This window comes from Schistocerca serialis, chromosome 5, assembly GCF_023864345.2.
Source record: "Schistocerca serialis cubense isolate TAMUIC-IGC-003099 chromosome 5, iqSchSeri2.2, whole genome shotgun sequence".
NCBI lineage: Eukaryota > Metazoa > Arthropoda > Insecta > Orthoptera > Acrididae > Schistocerca > Schistocerca serialis.
In genome coordinates this window covers 516,056,939-516,083,955 of record NC_064642.1, presented here as the reverse complement: position 1 = coordinate 516,083,955, position 27,017 = coordinate 516,056,939, and the positions used below count along the sequence as shown (strand labels likewise).

General features: G+C 44.2%; 1 protein-coding gene across 1 annotated transcript; it reads left to right on the top strand.

The window, feature by feature from the left end:
* Positions 1–1,380: 1,380 nt before the first annotated feature.
* LOC126482052 (cylicin-2-like) lies at positions 1,381–9,164 on the top strand. Its single transcript, XM_050106027.1, has 2 exons — positions 1,381–1,401; positions 8,436–9,164. The coding sequence occupies exons 1-2, from the start codon at positions 1,381–1,383 to the stop codon at positions 9,162–9,164; spliced, it is 750 nt and encodes a 249-aa protein (XP_049961984.1).
* Positions 9,165–27,017: the final 17,853 nt, after the last annotated feature.

Here is a 27,017-nt window from a genome sequence, read left to right as displayed (position 1 = left end):
CAAGACTGACAAAGTGCTGGCAACCCAATTAGCGAGGTAATTAGTATAGCTATTGTATAATCAGTATATTAATGAAGCGTATCTGAATTTGAGCGACAAACATTGAAATTAAAAAACAACATTCACTTGCATGTGTGTCTATTCATTGTCTTCCAGTCCAGTTAGATTTAGATTTTATTGTTTACTTTAAGCATGAAACTTGGATGTAATCATGTACCAATAAATCAAATATTCCAAAGATTTTTCTTTTTCTTCTGGACACCAACAAACTAAGCTCAGGTTAAATATTAAATTATTAACATCAAAACATCGCTTTCGAAAATTGGAAGTGTGGTTGCCAGACAGTTCGGACGAATTTTTCTGGTTTCCTTATTTCACACTCAGATATAGAAAAGTAGCTTTAGTGACCAGGCTTAACAGACTATGGCTCTGTTGTGGTGACAGGAGGCATACGCAAGGGGCTTGCAGCACCTTCCCTCTGACCAACTTACATCCCACTTGCCCCAAGTGCCTCATATATGCACAGAGAGCTGCCTCCGTAAATTATTAAGACATGGACTGAGTACCAGGCGTTTAAATAATTTTTATGATCAGATGTCGATAAACTAATGCCACAAATGAGAAAATATGCATCGGAATCTTATTCTTTGGGCTTATATTCGTAGAAATATGTAATATTCTATTTCTGCTGTTCAATATATTTTTTTAAAGTTCTATGCATGGTAATTACATCTATATTTTCGACCATATCTGTAATGAAATGACACATCTTGAGAAAGCTGTTTATCTGAGGTTAGGGCTTGCTAAACGTAGAGAATGAGTATTTCTTGTATAAGCTATTGAAAAATCAATCTATTTCATATGGAACGTAAATACTTGGTTTTTAATTTTACGTATTTAGAAAAATACGTAACTTTAGATTATATATATCTCAGTGAAAATGAGTTATGTGTTCTATTAAAACTGATGAGCCTGGATAAAATCTGAGATTAAAATAATGAAATTTTGTATTAAATAGAATTGTAGAAACACATTCCATTTGCACAGATGAAGTATATATTTTTGAATGAATGTCATGTTAAAAAGCAAAACAACATAAAATATTTGAATTCAGTGACAGACTAGTGAAATTACGTGTACCACTGGAATATGCCAGGCTAAATAAAATTCAAATAAATATTGTCATTATAAAGAAAAATGATGTCGAGCTACAAAAGTTACTGTGTAGTTTTTGTAACGTTGGATCAGTATTAGTTGACATGTGAATGGTGCATTGACTCTGTTAAGGTAGGACGTTTTCGGCGTCAAGAAAGCGATGAAGCAGTCGAATATTGGGAGTGCTGTTTGCTATTGAGAAGATGTAATTGAAACTTTTGCATTATGTTAGCCATAAAAGAATTGGTATGCAGTTTGTCTGTTTTGTTGTAAGTGACGTACTTGGTAAATTAAGAAAGAGAAACAGAAAATGCCTACACAAGTGGAACAAGAATTCAAAATTTGAAATAGAAAATTTTGCACCTGAAAGCCACGCCATGTAAAAAGTAATTTCTTTAAATTTATCATATTAATATACCGCAACGTTGCTGTATCAAACCGGGAAGAACTGGCTATGTATCATACAATTCGAGGAGATTGTTGGGTACAGACATAAGCATGGACAGGTCGGGTTCGATTCCCGGCTGCGTCGGAGATTTTCTCCGCTCAGGGACTGGGTGTTGCGTTGTCCTAATCATCATCATTTAATCCCCATCGACGCGCCAAGTCGCCGAATTGTCGTCAAGTCGAAAGACTTGCACCAGCCAAACGGTCTACCCGACGGGTGGCCCTAGTCACATGACATTTACATTTTTATGACCAGGTCCTGCAAAAAGTGTCATCACTTCTGTCTCTATGCTGTTCATTTTTGGTACACAACCTACGACCAGCTTATAGACAGAAGTGATGACACTTTCTGCAGGACCTGACCATTTTGCAGGTCAATGCTCAAGCACGTACAGTGCAAGCTCTTACTGATTTGTTTGACTGATGGGGCTGCTAAGTGCTATACCACCTACTGCACTCCCTTGGCTTAAGCCCTCGTGAGTCCAACTCTATTTCTAAACTGAAAGAAACACTTCATGGCATTCGCATAAGAACTACTACAAATTCGTCGGGCTATAGACCGCGCCACTCGAACTGTCAACACAAGTGGCGCTGCTAAGAGTATCCTACGACTTCCACATAGCTGACAATGGGTTATACAAAATGCTTGTGACTACTTTGAAGGTCAGTAAAACTTTAAAACCCGTACCTATTTTGTATGAGCTGTAAATAAATAGTTGCGACTATGAAAGTTCCAACCCTCGTACTTGATTTAGAGGGACTATTGAAAGATTCCGTCCACCTCGGGAAATTGTTTTTCAAGTGCCGCTGCTGCCACCTCTCGGACAATTACATGACATAAAATTGGCGGGAAAGTAAAAGTCACCCACACACACTATCAATACGAGCCAAGATAACAACGTCACGCCTCTTGGTCTATGGCGTCTCTTACAAAAGGCAGGAAAATGAAGGTCACGCAACTGCTAAGTAAGTTCTCACTAAGATAACGATCTAGGATGAGGTCGCGTCCCCTCTGGGCCAATAGGAATCACGTTCGCTCTCCCCTCCCGATCTGCATAACTCCAGTTGCGTGATTTTCGTTATTCGACGTCTGTACCCTGTAGTGTAAGGCACAGTTTGTTTTCTTTGTAAAAAACAGACATAACAAAGAAAACTGATTTATTGACAATTTTTCACAATACATTTTTTAGAGTTATTACTCAATACAGTTTTTGTACTTTATTAGAAAAATCTATTTACAAATAGAGATACATCAGAGGTATGCTATTACGTTTCGCATTAGTTATTTACATATTTTTATATCACATATAGAATACGTGGGAAAAAGAGAGACTTAACTAGTATGACCAGCAGCAGATGAAGACAACCACAATCACACAAACATGTACATGATGTGCAATATATACACACCTATGACAAATAGTGCATATTCCCCTCACACATGTAACATGAATATTTCCACTCTCCCTGTCACCCAGGTGAAGAGTGTGAGTACAGGAGGGTGCAGATCTTGTCGTCGTGGGTGAGCCTTTTGTCGTCATGTTGCAACCGTTACAGAATGACTTTCCGTTGCATTGCAGTATGCACCTCATGGCCTTGCACTCGAAAACGTACTTGGCGCACGAAGTGCAGAGTCGAGATGGAGCACTGCCAACACTCTCGAGCAAGCACCTCTTGTAATCTTTGACTGTTAGAGCCTTTGAGGCTGCACAATGTACACTCTTAGCCAGACTTTAGGTGGCACCGGTAACTAACTGTATAGTACGTGTACCTCTCAGGTCCGAACTCCAGAAACTCCATACTCCTTTACCCATTCACCTCGTCTTTCATAAGGCCGCTAACCTTCTTGTTTTGAGGTGTAATATAAGGATTATCAGCTGCATATCCAGATCTGTTGAATGCATTGCGATAACACATTATTGCTTCACATGGAATGCAGCCTCTGGCTGTCTCTACCCATATAAAGTAACGTTGGATCGTCAAAGTTTGCTTTGACTAGCTCACAGTGGAAGTTGTACACGTGGAGTTAGTAAACGTCCAGTATACATATACAGACAGTCAGGTTTTGTGAACACCGAAACTTTAGCCATCTCACTAGTGGCTAATCCTTGATGGAAGATAGTGGCCTGCTTAAAATTTGATCTTGCACTGTGATCTCTTGCACCACAACGTCCATTACAACAGTAAACAAAATGAATTTTGCAACCCTTTCTCAGTTCTTCCACAGGTTTCCCGAAAACTGAATTATTCATTAATTAAAAAAAAAATCCTTTCCGGAATCATATGTCGCAGGAGCCCACTTTTGGATACTGACGTCCGTATACTCTTTCAACCAGCATGACTGTTTGAAGGAGGTGGTAGAAGCGACTTTAAGAACTTTCATCCCCAAAACTGAGGCATTGTTGGAGATCTCTGTAATGCACGATGTGTGTCTATTGGTTCCTCACCACCGTCAGCAATTTGGGGATGGAACCATTGTGTGGGACGAGTCACTCCAGACACAGAGCAAGTCACTGTGCACATTATGCAGATGGGCGAGATATGCCACGTCTTTGTTCTTATTGAGTCTGGCGATTTCCTTTTCGTTCAGCCAATGGAATTCTCCAGTCGCCAGAGACTGTTGCATGGCGTCCCCTTACAGGCTGTACACATCCAGGTATAAGACGTAACTCAAATTGTCAGAAGGCTTGTGATCCTCCTCGCTTATTTACGGGTTAATCACCTTTACATTATATGTCTGTCCATTTATAGTTGGGCATGCGCCAAATTCCTGTCAAACATTCACTGTATGCCCATGCTGCACATCCATTATGGAAGTGCCTGTAAGATAATTGGTGACTGCAGCTATGCCGGGCAATGTCGTTTTGTGTAGTGTCTCCTTTGCATCCAGATATTTGTAAAGAAAGACCACTTTCTTCGTCACAAGCTGAAGCTTTGCATATTTGCGATGTGCAGCTCCAGTGGTGCGCCTGTTCTCCTGACACATTGTCTCAGAAAATTTCTGAAGAGGTGCGTGCATGAACTGTAGGGAATCCAGGAAATGGAGCGTCGTTTTTTGTGAGATTCATTTGGAGCGTGCAACATATTTTTCAACGTTATAAGGCAAAGCACTAACCTTATCATTTCTTAAACGGAAATCACCAAAGTGTTCAACAAGAAGCGAGCATCATGCTCACTCAAATTGTTGAACACCAGTATGTGTCATGGCAGGCAGTGTTTCAAGTTACGTGCCTTGTGGGCTGCACCGCGGAACGTCCCCGTCAGATAACAATCGTCTCTACGTTTCTATCCCAAGGGCAGCCCATAAATATGACAATGAGCTGGCATCATACTCCCAATGTTTAGTCATGGGAATATTGGTGTGATAAATCCGATCAACATTCAGCGCAAGTCTTTCGAGATGAGCAAGCAACCATCTTGCAGAATTATCCCTGACATATGGTTCAGATTGGTTAAGTCTGGAATCATTCGAGCACACAACGTGATAGTCACCCACAAGGTAAATGTCGTTCTGTGAGAGCCAGTGGGGTTGTCTTCACAGTGTGCCACAGGAGCTGGTAGGCACTCGAAATCCACATAAACAACAAAGGGCAGTGCTACTGGTCGTTGGCGTTCTTAAACTTTAGGAACTCATTTGCCTTGGTAGCCATATGCATACACACTGATTCCTGATAATGCGATTTCTTTTCAAAATACTCGCTCTTAGTAATCAGTTTAGATGTATATGGCAAAAATGGCGTTTATGACCATATTTACTCATTTGGGTGGAAAGTAGACAGGACATGCCTTTGGTCCAGATATAGTGTTGCGTCTCAGCCTCAGAGAATAGCAACCAATCTATATGTTTGGGACAATAACGAGATACTTTTGAAAAAAAGAGTGGTCCAGCTATTTCATGTTTTAGATCTTAGATCTTTTGGTTTTGTAGTGTGCTCATCATCATCATCTTGTGATTCGATTTTATTATCTGCCCCTAAGCTGTAGATATGAACTGAATATTCCTGACTCTGCCTCTTCAATTTTGGCAGATTCTAAAGTTTCCCAGGAAAGGTGATGCTAGTGAACTTAAAACGCTCAGGAACATTACATGAGTTGTATGTGGTCATAAGCAGTGGATTATTCTGGTAATATCTACTGCAATCCAGGAGCAACCATGAAAAGCAAAATCGAACCCCCACACCTAGATTTTGGACATCAATGCATGCTTTTCTAGCAGCAACATCTTTTTGAAGAGGGATAAATCTAGACCCGACCTCCAATGTCTGGACCACAGGCATGGTGGCACAAACGCCTGAGCAATGAAAATCCACATACACCATCTTGACAGGCGGTAGCCAATTGACTTGACGGTGGGCTCTATACGACGCGAGTATTTTAGTAGCACAATATATAAAACATAACGTAATTCGACGAGCAGTTTGGTGGCAGAACAGATGTAATAGTTACTGCAGGGGATGTAGACAATATTGAATTTCCTTCCAGTCTTCTCCTGCAGCATCACAAAACAAATATCAAACACTTAGCAGTTTTATTTATAAACAATATCTTTTATTCGTCAACTAAGATACTGTATGTGCAGTAGGCAATGTGGACAGAGAAAGCGTTATTAACTGTGCCGTCTCTGCCTACAGATTCAATTATGTGCTTGTAAATTAAGTAGAGGGCGATTAGCCCGCTGTCAGTGTCTCTCCAGTAAGACGGACTGCGAAAAGGTAAGCATCTTTAGCGCCCTCTCAGATTTTATTTTTTTTTTAAATCGTAATTTGACCACCGCCGTATAGACATCCATTACAAGATCACAGCAGAAACGGTAGGTTTTCAGATCTATGCGACTTTCGAGTGGAGTGAAAAGAACACACCTATTTAATGCGTTGTGCATGTCGGGTTGTGTACCTACGAAACACCATATTATAGAGGCGTTAATCTTCTGGCCAATGTTTGGAGGGTAACGCATACCAGTCCTATGTGAACGATATACCTAGATCATTGGATCAAACATATTTAATCAATGCTCGGATAAAAGTTTTTGCAGTGTTTTGTACCTGGCACATATTGTTGATAGTTCATGTCTCCTTCAGTGCATAAACCACATAATGGAGACACCTTCAACTCTGTTCAGGGTACAGGTTGAAAATTCACCACGATTCATGCGCAAATGAGTAATCGATATTATGAATCATCTACTTCTACTCGCATCGTTCGACATTCACATGGACTACCGCAACAGCTTCATGTAGATGATAATTAGCATATGGATTTGAAGTAATGCAATATTTGCTAAGGATTTTTAACAAAATGGAGATGTGTGACAGTGTGTCATCAAACCACGACTTCTATGTGCAAGAGAAAGACTATCAGGTAATGTTATCGCAAACAACAGTAAGACTGTTACATATTTCTTGGCTAATGATCGTGGTGTTATCGTACTACAAGTTACAATTTCTAACTGTGGAGTGGACTTTTTGAATGGTCTTGTTGAAACCCGTCTAAATGCATTAAATGCCGCCAAGCAGTATCTTTAATTTTAAAGTTACACTCACTGTACTCTGCACCAAACAACCTCTTCCACCCCACCACCCCCCCCCTCCTTCTCTCTCCCTCCCTCTCTCTCTCTCTCTCTCTCTCTCTCTCTCTCTCTCTCTCTCTCTCTCTCTGTGTGTGTGTGTGTGCGTGTGCGTGCGTGTGTGTGTGTGTGCGTGTGCGTGTGCGCGCGCGCGCGCAGGTGGTGGTGTAAATTATAACAATGCATACTCCAACAAAGGCGACACATGTACGAATATTATACCGTACATAAGTGTCGCACTGAAGCTTCGGATAGGTATGTATTTTTGATTGAATCCAGGTTATTATTCTTAACAATCATATCTAGATATTACCGATTTAGGACCGGTTCATATAAACAACGTTCTTCCATAGTTAAGAAAACTAACCAGCTTAAGCCGTTCCCTATGGCAAACATTTTTTTTCGTCACTCCAGGACCTTGTTAATGTTATATACCACGCATCGAAGTTCTGTTCCGAAACAGAAAATACGTAAATGAATCGATTTGTCGAGCTCAAACCATTCACCACTTTAGAACATGGCAGCTGACAGCTGTAGTGCAGACATTTAGCCGTGCTAGATGGGTCAACTATGGATCCTAGCCAGAACCAAATCGTCTCTTCGGCTGCAGCATATTACTTCCTCCCACCTAAGTCTCGCGACGTCACTGCGTTGGGTGGATTCGGGAAATTATAGCTAATATGTAGGTTTACTGACAATCAACCTTTGGTTAAAACTTCGGGCTGAGAGGCCGAGGTCGATCTATAAAACTACTATTTCCTGACGTTTTGTTGCCCGCAATTGGCAAAGAAACATCAGGAAGTTTGATAGGTCGATGACGGCTTCTCAGTCTGGAAGTTTTAACTAATGAAGACCGGCCGTGAAAGCCTACACGTTATCACGTTATGAATCACACTTTGGGTTCATTGCCAAGCTCAGGCTAATTGACCACAGGAGAAATATCTTCGAGAATTGCCACCTTCTAACTCGTCAACTGCGAGCGAAAATAGATAACGGAGAGGTATGTCAAGGAAGTGATTTAAAAAAAAAAGGGAAAAGGAAAAAAAAAAAAGGGAAAAGGAAAAAAAAAAAGGGAAAAGGAAAAAAAAAAAGGGAAAAGGAAAAAAAAAAGGGAAAAGGAAAAAAAAAGGGAAAAGGAAAAAAAAAAGGGAAAAGGAAAAAAAAAAGGGAAAAGGAACAAAAAAGGGGAAAAGGAAAAAAAAAAAGGGGAAAAGGAAAAAAAAAAAGGGGAAAAGGAAAAAAAAAAAAGGGGAAAAGGAAAAAAAAAAAGGGGAAAAGGAAAAAAAAAAAAGGGGAAAAGGAAAAAAAAAAAGGGGAAAAGGAAAAAAAAAAAAGGGGAAAAGGAAAAAAAAAAAAGGGGAAAAGGAAAAAAAAAAGGGGAAAAGGAAAAAAAAAAAAGGGAAAAGGAAAAAAAAAAGGGAAAAGGAAAAAAAAAAAGGGAAAAGGAAAAAAAAAAGGGAAAAGGAAAAAAAAAAGGGAAAAGGAAAAAAAAAAGGGAAAAGGAAAAAAAAAGGGAAAAGGAAAAAAAAGGGAAAAGGAAAAAAAAGGGAAAAGGAAAAAAAAGGGAAAAGGAAAAAAAAGGGAAAAGGAAAAAAAAGGGAAAAGGAAAAAAAAGGGAAAAGGAAAAAAAAGGGAAAAGGAAAAAAAAGGGAAAAGGAAAAAAAAGGGAAAAGGAAAAAAAAGGGAAAAGGAAAAAAAAGAAAAGAAAAAAGAAAAGAAAGAAAAGAAAAAAGAAAAGAAAAAAAGAAAAAAGAAAAAAAAAGAAAAAAGAAAAGAAAAAAAGGAAAGAAAAAAAAAGAAAAGAAAAGAAAAAAGGAAAGAAAAAAAAAGAAAAGAAAAAAGAAAAAAGGAAAGAAAAAAAAAGAAAAGAAAAAAGAAAAAAGGAAAGAAAAGAAAGAAAAGAAGAAAAAAAGAAAAAAAGAAAAAGAAAAAAAGAGAAAAAGAAAAAAAAAAGAGAAAAAAAGAAAAGAAATACATAGGGTTGTCAGAAATGGTCTGAAAAGCTTGTAATGGTGTTGCAGAAGGGATAGTACTGCGACATAATTGTTAAGGACAAAGTTCGATGCGTTGCGCCGTTTACGGGCTATTTAGGATTGAAGTCAGCCGATCACGTCGTCGCGAGCACAAATTCAAGTAGCCTGTCACATGTGGGGTTATCAAACGTGTTCCTCGTTCGGTTCCTCATACCGAACAAACGTAGCTCTTGTTCACTTAGCTTAAATTTATCACTTTCGAAATATCCACATTTTAACTTGTGATGAGCTTTTCAACAAGTAGTGACTCTCAGACCTACAGATGTCTGAATTACCGAATTTTAGCCCGTGCAAAGTGCTTGAATTAGCATGTGCAACGATGCGACTCGCTAACTTCTATGCTAAGTAAGTCGGAAACGCCACACAGCACCCAATTGTTTTCGTAATTATTTCATAGCACAACCTCCCCAGCAACAACCTTACAAGCCTTCCAGATTGTTTATGACCACCTGTGTTCGTACAACGTAACTCCTATCTTCAAGAGGGTGTGGGAGAATGAATAAGGTAGCCGAGAGAGAGAGAGAGAGAGAGAGAGAGAGAGAGAGGAGGGGAGGGGGAGGAAGATCATTTCCATAGACCGTATGGAGCACGACCATCTGTCGTACAAATACAGCACAGCTGTTTCAAGATTATAAATAGCGGGCTAAGGTATTACTATTTTGTCAGAACCAATTCCGAAGACATAATAAAAATCGTGCCAAATGCCGAAATCTCTGCTATTTTATAAAACTTTCTGATCAGTCATCAAGGAAGAGTTCAAGGATATAATGAGTGAGCAACAACGCCACGGACACATATTCAAATGGCCCTGAATAATTGTGTTTATCCCCACTGAAAAAAAGAAAAACTAACGGATTTCAAGCCGATAACGTTTCGCGTAGACTCGAAAAATCATACATCGTGCCACGACAGCAAGATTAAAACTTTTTCAGATGTCGCTGGGCTGGGACAGAAGTGTAGTATACCCAACAAAAACATCTCACCTGGAAATTGTTCCTTAAGACAGATGCGGCATTCACATTACAGCATTAGGCATAATTATTAGGCTCTCCTGAGGTCATCAGTCCCCTAGAACTTAGAACTACTTAAACCTAACTAACCTAAGGACATCACAGACATCCATGCCCGAGGCACGATTCGAACCTGCGATCACAGCGGTCCTGCGGCTCCAGACTGTAGCGCCTAGAACCGCTCGGCCACCCCGGCCGGCATAATTACTAGGGCTACTGACCACGGCTTTAGAGACAGTTTTGCATAAAGTTAACCATAGATACTTAAGGAGTGTATTACAACATTTCAAATTTCCACAAGCAACAACAGACTTTCTGCTGTCAAGACGATGACGACGACGACGACGACGATGATGATTATTAGTGTTTTAGGGCGCACAATCTGCTGTTAAATCAGTACCGAATTGATCGCTACGAAGAAATATTAGGAACATTAGGGAGTTCTCTGATGGAAAACTACAGTCATTCTGAATATCATGCAAAGGATTGAATGCGTCAACAGACTGGCTCTGTTCAAAACGTTGTACGTAGCACAAGTCGTATCACAGACAGAAAATAATCTCGACGACCAATCCATCAGCTCATATGCATGTTTATAAGTGGTCTCACACAGAATGTGTCGCGACACACACACGCGCGCGCGCGCGCGCGCGCGCGTGTGTTCAGGTAGCCGCTATACAGCTGATGGGATGACGCATATCTGTTACGTACTAAATTTCATGTGGTACTCAACTGACAGGGGTAGCTCGGTGTTGTGACGTTGTAATGTGGTAACGGTAGAAGTTTGGGAAATTTTTTACAGTAGTCTGTAGCTAGTGTGTACATACTGTACTTCTAGTAAACTACCATATTCGAATTCCTGCTGTTACACGCCCACAGTTATGTCATGGTGTTAAAAAGACTCATTTTAGGCCTCACCATAGTGACGTCACACATTTGTGGCATTGCGGAATTGTTTAACTCGGAATACGTGTTTACTTTTTAAATTATCGTACTGTGCTACTTTTGAAATTCAGTTATTGGGGTATTTTGGTAAGGAATATGCCATAACTCGGTCCAGATGTCTACTCCTTGGTAGTTACTCCTTCCAGCAACAGTATGGAACATCAGTATTAGACACACACCGTCATTTTCCAGTTAGGCTACCTCTGCTGCTTCCTCTTACTATGGAGTCTGTAACAAAACTGACGAGGCTCTAATGATGAGAGGAGGCATTGTTGTTCTTGGCCCACGGGGAGCGGTATGTGGGTGGGAAGGGGTTTACCATCTTTTATGGGTCAATGCCTTAGAGGCGCAGCGGCAAGTGTGTGTTTCCTGTAGTGACCTGCCACCTGCCACCTACCACGATCGGAGTCTGGTAGGAGGCTCGGGATGTGGCAGGGAGATGGTCTGTGTTTCTAGCGTGGTGGCGTCAGTCTATCGTCAACCAGTTCGGCACTTAAACGTGCAGCGCTGAGTCGAAAGAGGCCTTGCTGTGGACACGCGAAGTGGCCGGTAGCAACACATTCTCCATTGCGGAAAGTCGCGGCGAGTGACGCTGCAGAGCTGGCGGAAGAGCGCTCTATAGTAAAGCGGGGCTCTGTGGATCGCAGTCCAGCAATGTCGATCGTCGTTCAGTCATGGATAACCTTTATGTACTATCATGATGTCACACACGCTAATAATGCAGAGAACATTTACTTTGTACTTAGCAAGTGCATATTTGCTGTTAAATAATGTATAGTGGAAACTTTTTGTTAATACATCATGATGCGGTAATTTATTCGTGTATTTTTACTTAGAGTAGTATGCTCCAGTAATGCTTATCTCTCTCTCTCTCTCTCTCTCTCTCTCTCTCTCTCTCTCTCGCTGCGTAACAGTCGAATTTATCTGCTTGCAATATCCTGCGAATAACTGTTTTCTAAAGACGACTTCGGCCCGAATCACGTTCAACCCTATGGGAGCGTTTTACATACATGGGAATTCCGTTTGTGTCTTCAACTTCTATAGATTCGCTGCTCATGGGGTCGACTGTTACAGACTTCGGCACTGGTGGAGTACAGGAATTTATAAATTGATTTCACTGTCTCACAATTACGCTAGGATTATGTCAATAGCCTGTAAACATGTAATGTGAGCTCTATCGTAGAGACCCTGGCGACATAATCTGCCTGTTTCGATCACTAATGTACAATACATACAAAATCATGTGTTTTAAGTACACTTTTGTACTCCTGAAGTTATTTCCAGCATTGCTTCTCCTAACATATCGTCTATAGACTCCTTCCTTCCAAATATATAGGCATTAAAACGATTAAGTGACATGTTAACTACGTCATCTTCTCTCAAGTATTTCCGTTACGCTGCATACATAATCCAACTTTTATCACGTATACTGCACTCAAGTACCGAGTACCGAGCCGCTGAAGATACTCCACTACAATTATTATGTCAAAGTCACTGCCAGCAGGAATCAAGCGTAACTCAGGCGTTTTGATCTGCTAGCAGTCGGATTATAGATATTGGCTAATAATAATGTTCTGCAACGAGGTTCCGACAGTGCTGATAAATCTGGAAGGCTGGTAGCAGGCTGCTATGGTCGCGTACACAGCAGTAAGACGAACGCCTATTCGTCATGGTCTAGTATAACTCCTAGCGTAACAGCTGCGCGCTGTACTGTCGGACAAGAAATAGTACGTACAGACTCTTATAATATCAGTAATATTAAAACTAATCGGGTTATTAATAATATTTACATTAACTATGGATGTACAGATATTTTTCTTACTGGCTGATCTCTTTGTTGCTGCTGGAATTTTATGGTGATCCTTTCACTATGGTGCACATAACGTATATGACAGTGATTGTGCAAATGGATTTATGTGAAGAGGTGGAAGGGGGGTTGGGAGGGGGAGGGACTTGATTCCTCTTTGCTCACGTTGCCGTGACGTCATCCTAGATCGTTATCTTGGCGAATACTGTCATAGGGATTTGGTGACCATTTTCCTGTTTTCCCCCTTTTAACACTCACAATTGACCAAGATGCTTGACCTCGTTATAGTGACTCGTATTGGTACAGTGGGTGGGTAACCTTCGTTTCCTTCCAATTTTAGGTCATACAACTACCTAAGAAGTGGCGACGGCGGCACTTCACACGCAATTGCCAAAGATGCGGGGAGTCTTACAACTGTTCCTTTAAATCTACTACGGTCACTGATACACTACTTATCTGTCTAATTTCCATACAGACTTACGGTGACTACCTACCCATTGTATAGATTACACAATCACTGAAGCCTTCCAGTGGGAGAATGTGATGAAACGTAACAATTCTGCGTCACATCAGGAAATGACGTTGCGAATATGGATTTAACTGGGACTGTAAGTCAAGGGTCCACAACTGGCAGAAAGTGTGTAAGACGCTGGGAAGATCCTTGTAAATGGTCACCAAGTATACAGTGTTTCTGCTCCTTCGTGGTCTAAATACTTTACTTGCCAGTTGTCTATTTAAAATGACTACTAAACCATTTAGTCCCCAGTCATAGATTGACAAAAATTAGTAGAAAGTCGGCACATCGTTGTATATTTTAAGTCTATAAAGCAGTGCGTGCTGGCAGAACCTCAAGCCAGATCTTAACGTTCACAGAAATGTCCACCTCGACTACACCGACGCCTGTTGTCTTCACAGTGTGAAAAAGTTAATTGAATTACGAATTGCTTATGTGGTACACAAGGTAAGTTAACTAGCAGAGTTAAGGAAATAAAGTTGATGGCCGTGAAATGTATCGACGGACGAAGGCTGTGTACGGTGAGTGCAGTCTGAGTCGTTCAAGTGTTGTGGAATGGCGCAAATGATTCCTTGAGAGGCGCGAGTCACTGGAAGACGATGCTCGTCCTGGACTGGTTCATCCACCGTACAGTCCCGACCTTACACTGTGTGGTTTTTAAGTGTTTGAACCTCTAAAACAAGCTATTCGTGGAAATCGATTCGCAACGGACGACGAAATGTGACTGGATCCAGGCCTGGATACGACAGCAGCCTACTAGCTTCAAGGATGGAATCGACCGACTAGTGTTGAAATGGGATAAATGTGCCAACAGTTTTGGCGACTACTTTTGACAATTTTTGTAAACATTTTTGGAATACAGTGATCAATAGATTATTATATTTTGACTAAAGTTCAGTTTTGATCACATCAGTTGACTTCGTAGCAGCTGAGGAGAGCTCTGCCTACCATCCTAAGGGAGCCATGGGTCTGATGATGGTTATGTAAAAATAACCGAAACCGGTTACCTATGTCATTGAAACATAAATGGTGTGATCAAGACTGAACTTTAGTCAAAATATGACTACTTTTGAATTTGTGTTCTGTGTATAACTACATTTTTGGGTTAATAAAATCGTTGCTGTTACTTTAAACTAGTGACCTGGTTTCATTCGAATACCCCTTAAACATCTACATCGATACTCTCCAAATCACGTCTAAGTGCCTGGCAGATGGTTCATCTAAACAACATCACAATAATTCTCTATTATTCCAATCTCGTACCGTTGCCGGAAAAATCTATCTTCCAGTGCGAGCTCTGGTTTCCCTTATTTTACTATAGCGATCATGTCGCCCTACGTAGGTCGGCGCAAAAATATTTTTGCGCATTAGAAGGAGAATGATTGTGACTGAAATTTCGTGAGAAGATTCCGCCGCAACACAAAACGCCTTTGTTTTAATCATGTTCACCCCAAACCCGTACCATTTCAGTGACCCCCGCCACCCCCCCTACTTCGCTATAATAAAAAAAAACGTTCTGACCTCCTCTGGACTTTCCCGATGTACTCCGTTAATCCTATCTGGTAAGGATCTCACACCGCGCAGCAGTATTCTAAAAAGGGGACGGACAAGCGTATTGCAGGCAGTCTCCGTAGTAGATCTGTTACATTTTGTAAGTGTCCTGCCAATAAAACGCAGTCATTGATTAGCGTTCCCCACAACATTTTCTGTGTGTTCCTTCCAATTTAAGTTGTGCGTAATCGTAATTCCAAGGTATTTAGTTGAATTTACGGCCTTTAGATTTAACTGAGTTGTCGTGTAACCGAGTTTGACGGATTTCTTTTAGCATTCAAGTGGTTGACGCCACGCTTTTCGTTATTCGGGGTCAATTGCCAATTTTCTAACCATACAGATATCTTTTTAAATCTTTTTGCAATTCATTTTGATCTTCTAATGACTTTACCAGTCAATAAATGACAGCGTCATCTACAAACAACCTAAGACGGCGGCTTACATAGTTCAACAGCAAGGGGCCTAGAACACTACCTTGGGGAATGCCAGGAATCTCTTCTGTTTTACTCGATGACTTTCCGTCAGTTACTACGAACTGTGACCTCTCTGGCAGGGAATCACAAAACCAGTCACATAGGTAAGACGATATTCCATAAGCACCCAATTTCACTACTCCTCCCCCCTCGGTATGCACACGGAATGCACATTGGTTTTCTTCCCCTTCTTGGCAGCCATGTTCATGTTCATAAGGGGCCTCATAACGCGTCTAACATTGGAGCTCCCAACTACAACCTATCATAATAGGCGATTTGTACTGAGTTGTGTTCAGTCTTGCTAGTTTGTGCATAGTTTTGGAGGCTTTGTCGATTGTCAGTTTCATATGATCGTTGAAAGTGTTTTCCGTCTAGATGCAGACCTAGGTAACGTATGGGTAGCTTCCTCTTGTCCAATTTTAGAATCGGGTTCCTCTTTAGTGTCCCTCTGAGCAGCAAATTTACAGTTTTATTGGGCGCTATTTTTAGTTTTTTTTCTTTGCACAGATTATTCATTTTCTGAAGCAGCAGTGTGCCTTTTGTCTCTTAGTACTACTCTCTTGTAGGCTGACACCACTACGAGCAGGTCTTCTGCGTAAGCCACCACACCTCTTACCCTGTCGTCGTTGTCCAGGGTGTTCAGCTAGGGCTGGATTGCTTTTTTTTTTTTTTTTTTTTTTTTTTTTTTTTTTTTTTTTTGGTAGGGTTTAAGGGCGCTCAACTGCTGAGGTCATTAGCGCCCAGTCACTGGTGTTAGAGCAAATGGAATCTGCTAAAACTCAAGGGGATGGGGGGACACCAGAAGTACCTGACAAAGATGCAGATAAAATAAGTAAAAAGGTTAAATGTCTTTGGACAAGCCAGTTAAAGTTATAAAACGCAGAATACGAGCAGCTGCTCGAGCGTCATCAGCTAAAACATCCGGTAAAGTAGATGGCAGGGACAGGATAACACGAAATTGACTAAAACGGGGACACGACAATAAAACATGGCGCACTGTTAATGCCTGACCACAAGGGCACTGCGGGGCTGGATCACCGGAGAGCAGGTAGCGGTGGCTAAACCGACAATGCCCAATCCGCAACCTGGTCAGAAGGACCTCCTCGCGCCGAGATGGTCGGGAGGATGTTGTCCAAGCAGTTGGGAGCGGTTTTACTGCCCGGAGCTTGTTTCCTTGGAGGGATGACCAAGCATCCCACCACAACGACACAAGCCTCTTACATACATCCCCACGAACGTCAGATAACGGGACACAATGGGAGGCTGGCCGAGGCAGGAGGACTGCAGCCTTGGCTGCAGCATCCGCAGCCTCATTCCCAGGCACTCCTACATGTCCGGGAACCCACAGAAAGCTGACAGAACCGCCATTATCAGCGAAAGAATGGAGGGACTGCTGTATTCGTTGAATCAAGGGATGGACCGGATAGGGAGCTCCAAGGCTCTGAAGAGCACTGAGTGAGTCAGAGCAGAGTACATACGATGAATGGCGGTGGCGGCGGGCATACTGAACGGCCTGATGGAGAGCAAAAAGCTCAGCCGTAAAGCTGGAACATTGGTCGAGGAGCCGGTATTTAAAGGTGGCGGCCCCGACGACAAAGGCACAGCCGACACCATCGTCAGTTTTGGAGCCATCGGTGTAAATAAAGGTGTGACCGGCAAGTCGAACACGAAGATCGACAAACCGTGAGCAATACACTGCAGCCGGAGTACCCTCCTTCGGGAGTGAGCTGAGGTCGAGATAAATAGGAACCGGAGCCTGGAGCCAAGGTGGTGTCGGGCTCTCACCCTCTCTGAAGGTGGTAGGGAGGGCAAAATCCAATTGTCGAAGCAGGCGACGGAAGCGGACTCCGGGGGGCAGCAGGGCAGACACATACAACCCATACTGACGGTCGAAAGAATCGGCGAAGAAGGACTCTTAAGATGGGTGGTCGGGCATAGACAACAGCCGGCAGGCATACCGACACAGCAGTACGTCGCGCCGGTAGGTCAATGGTAACTCGGCAGCTTCAGCATAAAGACTCTCCACAGGACTAGTGTAGAAGGCTCCGGTCGCAAGACGTATCCCCCGATGGTGGATGGAGTTGAGCCGGCGTAAGAGGGACGGCCGAGCGGACGAGTAGACGAAGCTCCCATAATCCAGCTTCGATCGGACTATGGACCGATACAAGTGGAGCAGGACAGTGCGATCCGCTCCCCAAGATGAACCGCTAAGAACTCTGAGGACATTAAGGGAACGTGTACAACGGGCCACCAAATTAGAGACATGTGGAGACCAACACAGTTTCCTGTCCAATGTGAGCCCTAGAAACTTAGTTGTGTCCACGAATGGGAGAACAACGGGACCGAGATTTAAGGATGGCGGAAGGAACGCTTTATATCGCCAAAAGTTGATACAAACTGTCTTCTCTTCAGAGAACCGGAAGCCATTTGCCATGCTCCATGAGTAGAGGCTGTCTAGACAACGTTGAAGGCAGCGCTCCAGGAGGCATGTTCTCTGGGCACTGCAGTAGATCGCGAAGTCATCGACAAAGAGAGAGCCTGAGACATTAGGTGGAATGCAATCCATAATTGGATTGATCGCGATGGCAAAAAGGGCTACGCTCAAGACGGAGCCCTGAGGTACTCCGTTCTCCTGGAGGAAGACGTCGGACAATGCGGAACCCACACGTACCCTAAACTTTCGATCCGTTAAAAAGGAATCAATAAAAAGGGGCAGGCGACCGCGTAGGCCCCACCTGTGCATAGTGCGGAGGATACCTCCTCTCCAACAGGTATCATAAGCCTTCTCCAAGTCGAAGAACACGGCTACCATTTGGCGCCTTCGCAAAAAGTTGTTCATGATGAATGTCGACAAGGTCACAAGGTGGTCAACAGCGGAGCGGCGGCGACGAAAGCCGCATTGGACATTAGTAAGTAGTCGTCGAGATTCAAGAATCCAGACTAACCGAGCATTAACCATGCTCTCCATCACCTTACAGACACAGCTTGTAAGAGAAATGGGGCGGTAACTAGAAGGAAGGTGTCTATCCTTCCCGGGTTTGGGTATAGGAACAACAACGGCGTCACGCCAACGCATGGGGACCTGACCTTCGGTCCAGACGCGATTGTAGGTACGAAGAAGGAAGCTTTTGCCCGCCGGAGAAAGGTGTGCCAGCATCTGAACGTGTATGGCATCTGGCCCCGGAGCAGAGGACCGGGACAGTGCAAGCACACGTTCGAGTTCCCGCATAGTAAAGGGGGCATTATAAGTTTCCAGATTCAGCGAGTGGAAGGAAGGTCGCCGAGCCTCTTCTGCCTCTTTCCTGGGAAGGAAGGCAGAATGGTAATGGGCGGAGCTTGAAACCTCCGCGAAAAAGCGGCCAAAGGCGTTGGAGACAGCCACAGGATCAACAAGGACCTCATTACCTGAGGTCAGGCCAGGTACCGAGGAGTGGGCCTTAATGCCCGACAGCCGGCGCAGGCTACCCCAAACGACAGCAGAGGGAGTGAAACTGTTAAAGGAGCTGGTGAAAGAGGCCCAACAAGCTTTTTTGCTGTCTTTGATGACTCTATGGCATTGCGCTCGGAGTCGTTTGTATTCTATACAATTCGCCAACGTAGGATGGCGGCGAAAGGTGCGTAAAGCACGTCGTCGAGCACGGATAGCGTCCCTACAAGCCTCGTTCCACCAGGGGACGAAAACGCGACGTGAAGAAGAAGTAGTATGAGGAATGGATTGTTCGGCAGCATTGATTATAACAGCCGTGAGGTATTCGACCTGACTGTCACAACTGGGAAAATCGTGGTCCGGAAAGGTCGCCAGGGAGGAGTACAGTCCCCAGTCAGCTTTCAGTATGTTCCAGCTCGAAGGACGTGGGGATGGGGTGTGGTGCAGGAGACGAACGACACAGGGGAAGTGGTCGCTCGAATAGGTGTCAGAAAGGACATACCACTCGAACCGACGGGCAAGAGTGGCAGAACAGATCGAGAGGTCCAAGTGGGAGTAGGTATGAGTAGAGTCCGAAAGGAAAGTCGGGGCGCCGGTATTGAGGCAGACAAGATTGAGATGGTTGAAGACATCCGCCAAGAGTGAGCCTCTTGGACAGGACGCAGGAGAGCCCCAAAGGGGATGATGGGCATTGAAGTCGCCAAACAATAAGAACGGCGGGGGAAGCTGAACGATCAGGTGCATCATGTCAGCCCGACTAACAGCAGATGATGGTGGAGTGTAGATGGTTCAAACTGAAAAAGTAAAAGCAGAAAGAGTAATGCGGACAGCTATTGCTTGGAGTGGGGCGGTCAATGGGATGGGATGGTAATAAACATCGTCCCAAATAAGCAACATGACCCCACCATGAGCTGGGATACCGTCCACAGGGATGAGGTCATACCGCTCCGAGGTATAGTGGGTAAAGGCAATACGGTCAGTCGGGCGCAACTTGGTTTCCTGGAGACCAAGAATGAGCGGACAGTGCAGGCGGAGGAGCAGTTGTAATTCCTCCCGATTAGATCGAATACCTCTTATGTTCCAATGAAACAACGCCATCTCTAGTCAAAAGGTTGGGGGAACGAGATGGGGGAAGAGCTGGTCACCTCGACGGCCGCAGAGGGACAGGTTGCGAGGGAACTATGCTACAACCGACGGGAGGCGGATCCGGTTCCATTAACTCGTCGCCAGCTGCGGCGGCTGTCCCTGGTTGTGTAGGACGGGCCGCATCATTTGCCGACGAAAGGCCGGCGGAGCGCCTGGCAGCAGAGCGTCCCGGCGAAACTGAGGACGGCCGGGAGCAGCGACTCACGGATGGAGCGTCAGACGAAACGCGCCGGGGTGGAGAGGGGGATAGAGACTTCTTCTTGGAGGCCTTCTTGGAAGGCCGAGGAGGCACAGGGATGGTGGGCTGGACCCGAAGAAGGTCCTCACGCGCGGGGTCCGTTTTGGAACGCCGGACCTCGGAAGCTGGGGTCCGGAACGTTTCCCCGATGGACGCCTGAGAAGAGGATCGCTTCTCAGGTGGCGTGGGGGGAGGAGGGGGGGGGAGGAGGAGGAGGAGGAGGAGGAGGAAGGGTGGCCCCTGGGGCAGAGGGGGTGGGGGCCATGGGGGAGGAGGATTTGGAAGGGAGGGATTTGGGAGGCGGAGGCAGAGCCCCCTGATGGGCGGAGGAGGCGGAGGGGGGACAGGATAGGGGTGAGGATACCGTGGAAGGAGTGGACACAACTGAGAAACGAGGTGGTCAATGGCACGGGATGGAGGCGGTCGTACTTCTTCCGGGCCTCAGAATAAGAGAGCCGATCCAAAGTTTTGATTTCTTGTATCTTCTTCTCCTTCTGATATGTGGGGCAGTCTGAGGATCTAGGCGAGTGGACGCCAGGACAATTAACGCACTGAGGTGGTGGGGTGCATGTATGTTACTCATGAAGAGGACGTCCACAATCGCCACAAAGGGGCTCAGCCTCACACTGTGATGACATGTGCCCAAAGCGCAAACACCTAAAACAGCACATAGGAGGCGGGACGTAAGGTTGCACGTCACACCGGTAGCACATCACCTTTACCTTCTCCGGGAGAACGTCCCCCTCGAAGGCGAGGATAAAGGCCCCGGTGTCGATGCGACGGTCTTTGGGGCCGCGCTGGACTCGCCGGACGAAATGCACGCCTCGGCGCTCCAGGTTGGCCCTGAGCTCCTCATCAGATTGTAGCAGGAGGTCACGATGAAAAATAACCCCCTGCGTCCTATTTAGTGCCAGATGTGGGACAATGGATACTGGGATGCCCCCTAGGCGGTCGCACGCCTGGAGCGCCGCCGACTGTGTGGCGGAGGTGGTCTTGATAAGGACGGACCCTGAACGCATCTTGCTGAGAGCCTCGATTTCCCCGAAGACGTCCTCAATGTGCTGAACAAAGAACATGGGCTTGGAGGTGGCGAACGTCCCCCCATCGGTTCGAGAACAGACCAAATAGCGGGGGAAGTACTTCGCCCCAAGCCGGCGGGCCTGTCCCTCCTCCCATGGAGTGGCCAAGGGGGAAAGGGCAGGAGAACCAGAACTAGAAACGGTACCTTTTCTTTTGAAAGACTCGGCCGCAGAGCGACCTGATACATGTTGACGTTTCATCTGCGAAACGTCCGCCCCGATACCACCCACTCCGATCAGGGGCTCTCCCCACGAGCGCCACCCAGCCGCAGCAAGGGCCGCCTGGCAGGATGACCATTGCCGGGAGTCCTGATGCCCCAAGGAGACGGGCATCTACTCCTTGGCCGACGTGGGGAGGGTGCAGCTCAGGTATCGGCAGTACGATCCCTGTGTTGTCAGGGGGCTACAACCTATAGGGTACATGACGACCCCACCACAACGGGCTGGCTACCGTGCTGGATTTCTGGTGCCATGGAAAGTCCATCATGATCGCTGGTGCAGATGGAGATGCACTATGGGCGTAACTTGGACAACCCATCAGGCGTTTAGGCCCAATGTGAGGAATAGTGGGTATGGTTACAACGCCGGTGCAATGCTGAGTGCCAAGGTCTTAGTGCACTTAGGACCAGTGGTACACCATGTAAGGTGTCCTTCCCCAAAAGGCTCGTACTTCTGTAGAATTTTGAAAAATGGAGGTCAAACCCCAAGGGGGACCATTACATGGAAGGCCGAAACGGTTGAAACTCCTTTTAGTCGCCTCTTACGTCAGGCAGGAATACCTCGGGCCTATTCTTACCCCAGACCCGCAGGGGGGGGGCTCGATTGTGGTGACCCAAAATATTGGTCTGCAGATGTGGACATCCCTTTGTAACAACTTTGTGTGTACGAGGCCCCCACTCCACCACTCTGCCTCTGCAGTACTCAGACTATTGTAAAGGGGGGTTGATAGCCCTATCTCCCTTAACATGGCGAAGAGAGATGACCACCACAGGTTGTCAAAAACGCCTGCTATGTCTATTAGTATGGCGGCCACGTATTTTTCTCTGATACTATTTTGTTACTGTCAGTGTTTGGTTGACGGCGTTTTCTACTGATTTACCTTCCCTGAAGCCGAATTGATGGGGCGTTAGGTCGAGGAGGCGTCTGTGCTATTGGAAGCGGTCACACGAGGCTTTGCTGGACCTTGGCGAGAGTGTTGATGATGTTTGGTGTGTGGGGGCGATCAACTGCGCGGTCATCAGCGCCAGTACAAAGTCACAATTTTTACAAAGTCAATTTTTTTTCACAACCCAATCTTACCACTGTCACAAATGGTGAAGATGACGATGAAATGATGATAACAAACACCCAGTCCCCACGGGAGTATGTAAGAGGCATATCGGTTGATACGCTTTGGCGTCTGTTGCCTCTTTGTCTTTTGATTTCCTGATTATTACCACATTAGCAGTTTCCCAGAGGCTTGGAATTCTGCCTATTAGCAGTGCCTCATTGAACATGTTGGTAAGAAAGGTGTGATTTGTGTTACGATGTGTTTTAATGTTTCTAAATGCATTTTGTTTGATTGCCGTCGCGATTACTTCTTGTGAGAATGGTAAGGTTTCACTGTCACTGACATGGTTGCCTCCTCTCTCAGAAGTGTGTGTCGCTCGTCTCGATCGTCAAAATCCAGAGCTGGTTCGAGGGCCCTGCCTAGAATGTTCCCAGTGTTCTCAATTGAGGAGAGACCCGCCTATCTCTCTGACCAAGGTGGTGTTCAGCAAACACGAAGGAACCCTCAAACTGGCCCCGGCGGAGGTTCGAGTCCTCCCTCGGGCATGTGTGCGCCAGCGCGTGTGCGAGCGCGTGTCTGTCCTTAGGATAATTTAGGGTAAGTGGTGTGTAAGCTTAGGGACTGACGACCTTAGCAGTTATGTCCCATAAGATTTCACACATATTTGAACATTTTTGAACCCTCAAACCAGTTCCGGGTTTTGACGATCTAACGCTCCAGTTCGGCAGAATTTCGCACGCTGTTCATCAGGAGAACGTCTAAGGACTATGTATCAATGTGAAGCCGAATAATTACTTGCATAAGTGTCAGATGGACCAACGCCTTTCTGACTTGCTCAATTTGTTAAGCTCATTCTTTTGAATGTATCATCCAATTTTTCTGAAATTTTAATTTTTTTGTTTTTTTTGTTTTTACATGTACATCGGATCTACGGATTTCCGCCCTTTTCGTGTAATTCCTTCGTGTTGTATGTTTTTAGTCTTACGAGAGTATGTATTCCGAAGCACTTCTTTGCAGTTTTCCTAAACTGTTTCACTTTTTTTTTTTGTTCAGTAGAGAAAGGCATTCTTAGCGCACTTCCAATGATTTGCTAACAGTGCTGTGCTGCTGTTCTGCATAAAATCCGTGAAGAATGACTGCCTCTCCTTTGAACATTCTGTATATATTCAACCATTATATTTGGCAATAACGCTGGACGTACACGATTCGAAGAGGAAGAAATCAAGGGGAATGGGTAGAGACATAGAAATTTAGGCGCTATAAATCATTAAGATAGACAGGCAAAAAGGCTTTAAAATAGCTAAAATAGGCAATAAAAGGCATCTGAGAAAATGACCCCAAAATCTGCAGTGGTGACTGGAGCAAATTAAACAATTATTGTAGCGTCAATTTCTACTGCAACTACACTGTCACCATATGGAACTAATTAACTCTGTTTATCTAGAATAGTCTTCGATCTCTGCACTGGATCATTGACAGTTTTCGCTGACTTCGTGAAACACTGTCCCGTTTCTTGAAACTTGCGCATCACTTGTGGCAGGGAACCAAACTCGGCCGCGAAGATACCGTGCTTCATTCTCCATTGCGATGACCACTTTGGTTATTCGCAGAAAATTTCAAGCTTAGTAACTGTCTGTATCTATGACGGGGCTTTCGCAAAGATCATCTCAGCACTGAAAACTAATTTGTCGACATCCTGAAACAAGCTCATCTCTCTTTACAGTCATGTAAGACCACGTGATGTGCACTTCACATGAAGCATGTTTCGAAATCGCAATTTTAAATTGTCTGAGCCTTTGTTACTTATGGTGCAGCGTCCGAGACGAAAAATACACTGTCTAATAAATTTCTACAGGCTGCAGTAACTATAATGAACCGGTAAATAACCGTCTTATTACTGCATTGTTAACTTTTTCGAGACGCTGTTGTAAGCAGAATGCTTTTGTTATTTCACCTTCTGAAGGATCTAATGGTCCAACAGTGTCATTGGCAACAGAACAGCCCATAGGATCAACTGACTCAACAACTTAAATCTGAGTGTGTTTTTACTTCACGTTTAATTAGTTTTCTTACTTCACCGTAAGATTCACTTTGGTAACATTTTCGCGTACTTTACTCACTGGGCCATTAGTTCACGTACTTTTCCTAAATCTCTCTTAATATAGGATGCTGTAATTTCCACAAAGGGGTCCGGCCATCAATCAAAAGCTGCACATAAATTTGAAAAGAAATTTCCATTTTCGACTATGCTGCAATTGAAACAAAGAAATTTTGCTAGTAGCCTAGCGCAGTGAATTTTTTTGTTTCGTTTTTCCGATATGGTGAGAAATGAAATTTTTATTTCCTTAGTTCACTGACTGCTCGCATACCTTGCACAGAATTATTCTGTCAGTAGAATGCGTCATAACTGAAATTATTAGTGTAACTTTGCATTTAATGCGTAAAGACACACGGTATTTCGGCTTGTTAGTTGCTACCTTTACCAATGAAGTCACAATGAAAATTGAAAGGAAGAACAAATCAGACTAATGAAACCAGGTTTTTTGATGCCACATTTATTATTGCTTTTCAAGGTTAGGATGCCAAGTAAACATGCACGATAATTAAAACCCTTACCTACTGGTATCTTTCTTTTTTACGAGACCGTTCTTAAGAAAAATAAAAAAGGCTAAACGGCATTAATTTCGGCAGTTGGGTGTTTATATAAAAAAAGACAGAAAAAATGCCGTGTTTTAATCACAAAGAACTAAATCGTGCAAACTGCCCGTTGAAACTGTAGCTAGATGTAACATTTAAAAAGTGATTCTGCGAGGTTCCACTCTTCGATAATGAGTTTAAGTAACTGTAAATTCTTTACACACTTGCAACTGATGTGATGTTTATTTTTACAAATGAATAGATCGCTTATTTCAATTACAATTAAAATCTGAATTGATCTTTTTTTATAACACTACAGTAATTTAAACAATGAATTTATAATATCAATCACAGCTAGAACAATCTAAATATTTAAACCAAAAATACGTCACATAGCTTCAGGCGGATGTTCCGTACTACGAGAGGAATTATAAACTGTTATTCATGAAGATCCCACTGCCCCAGCTCACAGTTTGCACTCAGCTGTTTAAAGAAAGTAATTGCGACACCTGCTGGTTACACGACTACAGTGAGACTGCTGTTTTATTTTCCTGGCCCATGTTACGTTATTTAGTTTGCTTGAAGTCTTTCAGACAAAATCTTTTCTTTCAATGTGCGATGACTGCCTTATGAAATTTTGCCTAATCTAACATCGGTGTGCCCCATACCCTCAGAGTAGCGCAGTGCTTGCATCCTCTTCACTCAGCTACTCAGGAGCTGAATGGAGAACGGCACCGAATTTCCGACCACACGAGTGTCGCCTTTTGTTTCTGCTCTTCCGAACACTTGAATCGGGTATTATTGAAAGAGTCAGGTAAGATCACGTTCTAAATCTTGTGTTATTCCTGGCTGCGACCACCAGTATTTTATTTTGCTAGAAGCTCGCATTGATGCAGCTCGATAAACGCTGAGTTATGGAACAAATGTGGAGTGAGGTACAAGCGACAGGTGGTACAGTAGGGACCAGTACCGTGGGAGAGTCCGCCAGTTGTACTGAACTTGCTTCTGATTGGTCGGCACATTCGGGTGTTAGGCGCCAAAACACCTAACTTCTCATATTAATTATTTATATACTTTTCCTTGTCTTTAAACCAGTTTTTAGTTTGACAATCTCTCACAGTTACCATGCGAGTATACCGTGTTTGTTTATTAAATTTCACTAGTTTTGAGGAACAGAAGAGTAGTGATATTGCAACCGAAGTGCTTCGGACATCTTCGGGTCGCTTTGGCGCGCCTGGGAGACGGAGTACTTCGGCTGCGCTAGTCAGACTGTTTCGGGCGTCCTAGAGGGATGGACGCGTAACTATGTTAAGGTCATTCTTCAGAGCCGGACATGTTGTACTCTCTGTCGGAAGTTGGATAGAAAAGTTACCGTACGATTACGAAAGCTACGTCGAGTGTCGTAAAAGACAGTGTAAAATGGGCGATTATTTAAATAATAAGAAAACATGATATATTTATCAGATGTGTAACCTACCATCATTGTCAGTCCTACAGATCTCGCCCTCTGTAGATACAGATACTAACCTGGGCAAGCGGCATTCCATAAGAAGCACAATCACAGTTTCAAGTTGACAGCATAGCCGCCTCCGCCGAAGAAGATCCCACGACCGACCAGCTGTCTTCTGCACTGGGGACACAAGTTGAGAAGACGACAGGTTGGTGGAAAGAACGGTTAGGGACTCCCCAGGTCTCTCCTCCCTCCCCCCTCCCCCCCCCCCC